This window comes from Platalea leucorodia (assembly GCF_965183815.1).
Source record: "Platalea leucorodia genome assembly, chromosome: 4".
NCBI classification, from domain to species: domain Eukaryota; kingdom Metazoa; phylum Chordata; class Aves; order Pelecaniformes; family Threskiornithidae; genus Platalea; species Platalea leucorodia.
Genome location: NC_138826.1, coordinates 16,997,365 through 17,004,268, shown reverse-complemented (window position 1 = coordinate 17,004,268; position 6,904 = coordinate 16,997,365). Strand labels below are relative to the sequence as shown.

At 57.5% G+C, this 6,904-nt stretch overlaps 1 protein-coding gene across 1 annotated transcript; it reads left to right on the top strand.

Moving 5' to 3' along the window:
• The first annotated feature begins 493 nt into the window (after positions 1 to 493).
• On the top strand, positions 494 to 4,795 carry GOT1 (glutamic-oxaloacetic transaminase 1). The gene is made up of 9 exons (XM_082309186.1): positions 494 to 678; positions 1,015 to 1,196; positions 1,774 to 1,897; positions 2,144 to 2,256; positions 2,452 to 2,556; positions 3,105 to 3,255; positions 3,391 to 3,556; positions 3,685 to 3,827; positions 4,114 to 4,795. The coding sequence occupies exons 1-9, from the start codon at positions 564 to 566 to the stop codon at positions 4,251 to 4,253; spliced, it is 1,239 nt and encodes a 412-aa protein (XP_082165312.1). The 5' UTR covers positions 494 to 563; the 3' UTR covers positions 4,254 to 4,795.
• Positions 4,796 to 6,904: the final 2,109 nt, after the last annotated feature.

Here is a 6,904-nt window from a genome sequence, read left to right as displayed (position 1 = left end):
CCCCGTACCGCGGGCACTGCGTCCCGGGACCATCCCGCACCCCCATCGCTGCAGCTCCGGGACACCCCGCCCCCCGCACCGGAGGCTGCACCCCCGCAGCCCCGCGCCCCTGTGAGGGCTCTGCACCCCTGCGCCGCGGCCCCGGGCCTGCCGGCACCCCCGGGCCTGCCGGCACCCCCGGGCCAGACACCCGGCCCCCGACCGCCGCACCCCGCGGTGGCCCCGCCGCGCGCCGCCCGCCCAACCCGCGCGCGCAAACGGAGGGGGTGGGACCGAGGGGCCGGCGGCCGCCAATGGGCAGCGCCTGCGTCTCCGCGCCGCTCGCGTCACCGGGCGCGGCCACCGCCCCTCCGGCCGGCCCCACCGCCGCGATTGGCTGCTCGCGCTCCGCCCGAGGGGCTGCGGGGCCGCCGCTGGTTGGCGGCGGGGGCGGGGCCGCCGGCTGCCCGCTGATTGGCGGCGGCGTGCGGCGGCCCCGCCCCGCCGGTGAAGGTGAGCGTCTCCTCCAGGCGCCGCGCGCCGCCCGTAACGGACCGGAGCGGAGCGGAGGGGGCCGCGCCGCCATGGCCGCCTCCATCTTCACCGCCGTCCCCCGCGCCCCGCCTGTCGCCGTCTTCAAGCTCACGGCGGACTTCCGGGAGGACGGGGACGCGCGGAAGGTCAACCTGGGCGTGGGCGGTGAGTCCGCGGCCTCCCCCGGCCCGGCGGGGTCCCTCCCCGCGGGCTAGGCCGGCCGGTGCCCTTGCGGCGGCCCCGGTACCTGCCGGAGCGGCTGGGCGGCAGCAGCGGGACCCGGGCTCGAAAGGTCACCGGGCCGCGGCGAGGCCGGGCGGGGCGGGGCGGGGGGGGTCAGGCAGCGGGTCACCGGCGAGCGTCAAGGTCGCGGGGGCGGCCCCGTGCTGGCCTGCCCGCCGTCCGCGGGTGCCGGTGCCCCGGGCAGGCCCCTCCGGCGGCCGGGAGGCCCAGCGTGTCCCCCCCCGGGTGTGGAAAGGACAGCTGTCCCTCTCCTCGCAGCCTACCGCACGGACGAGGGGCAGCCATGGGTCCTGCCGGTGGTGAAGAAGGTGGAGCAGATGATCGCCAACGACCACAGCCTGAACCACGAGTACCTGCCCATCCTGGGCCTGCCCGAGTTCCGGGCCAACGCCTCCCGCATCGCCCTGGGTGACGACAGCCCTGCCATCAAGGAGAACCGGGTAGGTGGTGGACAGGGAGCCAGACTGCTCCTTGCTGGGAGAGCCACTGGGATCCCCAGAGTGCCTCTAGCAGACCGAGCAGAAGAGGGCAAATGTGCGGAGTAACGGTATTTTGGCAGGATTTGGGGATTTTTTTTTTCTGACGTGGTCTTTACTGGTTATAGGTTACTTGATGAACCTGTGTATGCAAAGCTCTTTGTGCAAGTAGTCATAGTTTTTGGGAAAGACCGAACATGGGCTGTGGTTGGAATTTGGTTTTTCCTTCGCCTCTTAACGGTTGCCCCATGGGAAACTGAAGTCGGATAATAGGCCACCTTTCCTGAAATAAGCTGCTGGCTGGGAATCTGCTCCCTGCCAAAAAGTAACAGGAATAACTGGAGCCTATTTATAACTGTAGAAGGTGTCAGGGTGGGCCTGAGCGCCGAAGGAGGTTGAAGACCACTGGAAGGGGATGGTGCCCTGGCTGGGGTGATCCCTGGGAGCATGTCTGGGATCCTGCCTCACTCTCGCAAGCGTCTCTGTTCTCAATAGCGAGGTTGACCTGGGTGGACTCTGCTGGCAACTCTCTCTGTTGCAGATTGGAAGCGTTCAGTCCTTGGGTGGGACAGGCGCTCTGCGTATCGGCGCGGAGTTTCTGAGGCGGTGGTACAATGGAAATAACAACACGGCGACCCCGGTCTACATCTCTGCTCCCTCCTGGGGTGAGTGCTGTCGCCAGTGCTGCCGCCTCCTTGCAGGGAGCCCTGTGGGTCAGCAGGCGAGGGAGGCATGGCTGAGCGCCTTGCAGTGCAGGGGCCTGGGTGGAGAGAGAGGGACCTTCCTCTTGTGGGTAAAGGGAGTGTGTTTCCATCCTGTATTTTGGTGGCGTTTAGGGACACACTGGGACTGGAGAAGGTGGCTTGGTGGAGGTGGGGCCTGCTTTTCTGAAAAGCGATTTCTTTCCTCAGAGAACCACAACTCTGTGTTTGTGGATGCTGGCTTTAAAGATATTAGAACCTACCATTACTGGGATGCTGCCAAGAGGGGTCTGGATCTCCAGGGGCTGCTGGATGACATGGAGGTGAGTAAAACTGGCATGGGACAGGCTGAGCTTGGTGCTGTCCTGTCAGCAGCTGGCTGGGCTCTTGCATGCTATGCCTGAAAGTGGATCTCTGTGAAAGAGACTCACAGTACCCAGGGCAGCCCGGGGCCTCTCCCTCTGCTGGGAGTGCCCAGTCTCATCCATGTGTGTGACCAAGACCTGCTCTCTCCTCAGAAAGCCCCGGAGTTCTCCATTTTCATCCTCCATGCCTGTGCACACAACCCAACGGGCACAGACCCTACTCCCGACCAGTGGAAGCAGATTGCTGCTGTTATGAAGGTATGGGCTGCTCCTGGGCTAAAGCAGCGCTGAGGGGATGGATAGTGCTTGAGCCAGCTGGAGATGGGCTGTAGGGAATGGCATGACATGTGGCAGGAGCTGGAAGAGTCCTGCAGGGCAGGTGTTGAGGGGAGAGGCTGACGGGATGCTGGTTGTCTGTGCTCAGAGGATAGAAGCATCCCAGTTCTGCTCACACCTCCAAGTTCTTGCTTTCAAACTCTGTGGCATGGGCTGCAGTGAGGTTTCTCATGCTGGAAAGATTATCCACGGGCACCTGCTTTTTACTGGATAATAGGATATAAGGTGGTGCATCTCTTGTGTCTGTGTCCTCAAATGCAGTTTTCTCCTGCATTTGACTTTCTCTTGACTACTTTAGTCTTCCTTTACCCCAGTAGAAAGAAAATATCCCAGTCTGGTGTTGCTGGACCATGTTTCCTTTGTATTCAGCCGGAAGCTCAATGGTCATTTTTCCCTCCTACGGGGACAGCGGGGGGTAAAGTGAAGGTTGTGGGGAAGGGGTTTCCCTCTAACACTGTTCCTCCTTGCAGCGCCGGTTCCTGTTTCCATTCTTCGACTCGGCGTACCAAGGTTTTGCTTCTGGCAGCCTGGACAAGGATGCCTGGGCTGTGCGATACTTTGTCTCCGAGGGCTTTGAGCTCTTCTGTGCACAGTCGTTTTCCAAGAACTTTGGGCTCTACAGTGAGTGTCTGGCAGTAAGCTGGCCCAGTAGCATCATACCCAGACAGATGGGGCTGGCATGCTGGGGGGTGGGGAGAGCTCTGCTTTGCCATGATGTGCGGGACCAATGGCTCACATCTCTTGGCTTGTCCGCAGATGAACGTGTGGGGAACCTGACTGTGGTGGGGAAGGACACAGACAACGTGCAGCGTGTGCTTTCCCAGATGGAGAAGATCGTGCGCACCACTTGGTCCAACCCTCCCTCCCAGGGAGCACGCATTGTGGCAACTACGCTTTCTTCCCCACAGCTCTTTGCCGAGTGGTACGTGTCGCCAGGGCCAGTGGGAGAGGGAAAGGGGGGGAAGCTGTCTCCCTGAGCGCCAGGCTTGGCCAGATGGCTCCAAACCAGACAGGTGCCTGTCCTCATGCTCTGCTTCCTGCCTGCTGCAGGAAGGACAATGTGAAGACAATGGCAGATCGAGTCTTGCTCATGCGGTCAGAGCTCCGGTCTCGCCTGGAGTCCCTTGGGACCCCAGGCACCTGGAACCACATCACAGAGCAGATCGGCATGTTTAGCTTCACAGGGTTGAACCGTAAGTACCAAGTGGCCTGGTGAAGGGAGGATTGGGTGAGGACAGTTTTGCTGGGGGTGAACTGGGCTGAAGCAGTCCAGGCAGGAATCTCTCGGGGACCTCACTGGAGTCCTGGTATCAACTGCCTCTGTGGCTAGGCAGGGATGAAGTATCAGGCAGTATTTTAGTGGCCAGTGCTGGAAGTTTTCTACTTGTTGTGAAAGATTCAAGCAGCCCTGACTGGTTCTTTGGGCTTTTCTGAGCTGTGGGGTCACTGCTCTGACCTGATGTCCAATTGTTTCCCCAGCTAAGCAGGTGGAGTACATGATCAAGGAAAAACACATCTACCTGATGGCTAGCGGGCGTATCAACATGTGTGGCCTGACTACCAAGAACCTGGACTATGTGGCCAAGTCCATCCATGAAGCTGTCACAAAAATCCAGTGAAGCACACGAACAACCAAACTTACATGAAGTCACCAAAGCTGTAGTGTGTAGTCCGTGTCTTTCCCTGCTCATGGCTTGCCTTGTCCCACACCTCTTGGGGTTTAATAAAGATGGGAGCAGTAGCTCAATCAGGGATAATCATCTTTTGACCTTTTCAAAATACCCCTTGCAATATGGTAAGCCAGTGCCCCCAGGAGGGTGGGGGCAGCATGAGCTGCCTTGGCTCTTGTTTAACTGACAGCAGCCTGGTCTTCAGGCACTTAGAGCTGCATCTTTAGCACATCCAAATCAACTCCATGTAACTGATCAGCTTGATCTAGGCGAAGTCTGGTGCCAGTGCAATGCGCTGTGGGATAATAGCCCAATCAGTCAGGATCTCGTACGGCTTGTAAATGTCACTCGGTAGTATTTTGGGGAGGGGCAAAGCTGTTGCTGGCTTTCCCCCACGCGGTTCTGAGCCTTATGCGAGCAAACATTCGTAATTGTGATAATTGCTTCTTTGTGTTGCTGACGGAAAATTAAACCTCCATCTCTGAACATTACCCCTGCCTTATGTGATGTGCCTTCAGGCTGTGCTAGCCTCTTCCCAGGCTGAGGTTAAAGCCTTAGCATCGTGGTTTGTCCACTGGGTCTTAGTTTGTTTCAAGGCGTTCCCTTTCTTCTTTGCGGTGTGTTGCATCTCTGATGATCATGGTTGCTACTAATGGGGCACAGTCCTATTGGGAGAGCGTAATTGAGAGCTCCCTGTGACTCTGCATGAAGCTGACCAGTTCCTCCCATGTCCATCTTGTGTTCTTCCTTCTGTGCTCCTGTCCTGCACTGTCCAGCCCATCCTGTCCATCTGTATGTGCTTGCTTTCTGGATGGTTGTGTGTTACCCATCCGTCTGGCCATCCCTCCCTGGCCCAGAGCTCCTGGCCTGCTGCTAATGTGTCAAAAAGTGTGTCTTTCCTGTTCCTCCTTCTCAGCAGGCCCCTGGTGAACCACCACCTACTCCCCCTGGCTTCAGCAGGGCCTGCCAGCAACAGCCTGTCTTTCTGGCACTGAAAAAGAGCTGGGACCATCTGTTTCTGCTCTGCAGTCACTTTGCACATCTATTTGTGAGCTGGTATTGTCACCTTGATAGAGCAGCCTCCTGCCAAGATCTTGGTGAAGAAAGGGAACAGCCCCTTTCCTTGGGTCAGTGATAGTCACTGCTGCCCTGATGGATTTTGCTTGTGCTGCAGCTTAATGAAGGTGAAAATGGTGCCTTGTTCCCTTGCTGTGTTTGCAGAGAGACAGTGCATGGGGTCCCTTGTTTGTCCTTTTCAGATAAGTGTTTCTGTCACATAAGAGTGTGAGACAGAGGCAGCCTTTCTTCTGTGCAGGCAGGGAGCTTTTTTCCTCTTGGTGTCCATCCACAGCTCGGATGATGGGGTAGTGGTTAAAGGATGACTTCTAGGGGTGATCTCAGGAGAAGGAGTTGAAGGAACCAACTCTCCTTTTGTTATTTCTGGCATCTGCCTACAATTCTGTCCTTACAGACCTCTAGGTGTGGAGCCTGGCCCACCCCACATGTGATCTGTACCAGTGCTGTGCTACCTTACCTTGTTTTTCCTAACGAGTGACCTAAATTTCTCCTTTTCTGTAGTGTAAGCTCATTACCCATTATCCCATTTACCATGGCAACAGAGAACAGATTATTCCTTTCCTCTTTGGAACAGCTTTTTATGTATCTGAAAACTTCCTCTCTCCCCTTCACATCCTTCACCAGTTAAGATTAAGCAACTCTGCTTCCTTCAGCCTTTGGGGCAGGTTGTTTTCCAGCCCTTGCTTTCCTCTGGCCTCCTTTCAATTGCTGCGCGTTTCCTTAGAAGGGCAGTGCCCAGACAGGGATGCAATTCCAGCTGAAGTTTTATCAGCATTGGGGGACTGTGAGACTTCTGTTATCTGTCAGGCTGTATTCCAGCATGCGTATCCCACTATTGTGTTTGCAATGGTGTGATATTAACTCCTGTTCTTCTCCAGTCCTTGTCTCCGCTGCCATGGTGTAACTCATGGCACTGCTGAGTGTTTTCCTGGCAGCAAGAGTGACAGAGAGCCCAGGTTCACAGGGAGAAATTGGGGAGCACTTGCTGACCTGGCCCTCTACCTGCTCCCGTCAGTGACGCTGAGTCCTGCTACTCCAGCCACCTCTGGCCGTGGGTATGAGGGCAGCCTAGTGTGGTAGGAGAGGTTAGCACATCTTTCCCTACACCCATTGATGCAGACAGGGCATCGCTCAGGGAGAAATCACTTTTAATGTTAATATCCCCGTTGCGTTCAGCCTCTACAAAAACTACTGACTGGTCTGTACCAACCTGAAGGCTCGGCGCAAGCCTCCCTCGCACAGGCAGCCGTGCGTGGAGAGGAGGATGGTTCAATGCAGCATGGAGCGGCCCTCCCCAGGGAGGGGGGCTGCGCTCGGTGGTGAGCTGGGCTCCCTGCCCTGTGCTAGCAGGGCTTTGGGAGTGCCAGGCTGTGTTGATGGTCAGCGTGCGCAAGGTGCTGCGAGTGTGCATGGCACTAGGCACGGCACAAACGTGTGCTTGGGGCCCTGAGCTGCGTTGGCACCCCCCGAATAGCATGTTCTCCATATGGCAGAGACCACGTCTGTGCAGCACCCAGCACCGA

Excerpts from the sequence above, each read along its gene's own strand:
- GOT1 (XM_082309186.1), top strand. The coding sequence starts at position 564 with ATGGCCGCCTCCATCTTCACCGCCGTCCCCCGCGCCCCGCCTGTCGCC. Across the intron at positions 679-1,014 it reads GGTCAACCTGGGCGTGGGCG|CCTACCGCACGGACGAGGGG; the intron begins GTGAGTCCGCGG and ends CTCTCCTCGCAG. Across the intron at positions 3,256-3,390 it reads CAAGAACTTTGGGCTCTACA|ATGAACGTGTGGGGAACCTG; the intron begins GTGAGTGTCTGG and ends GCTTGTCCGCAG.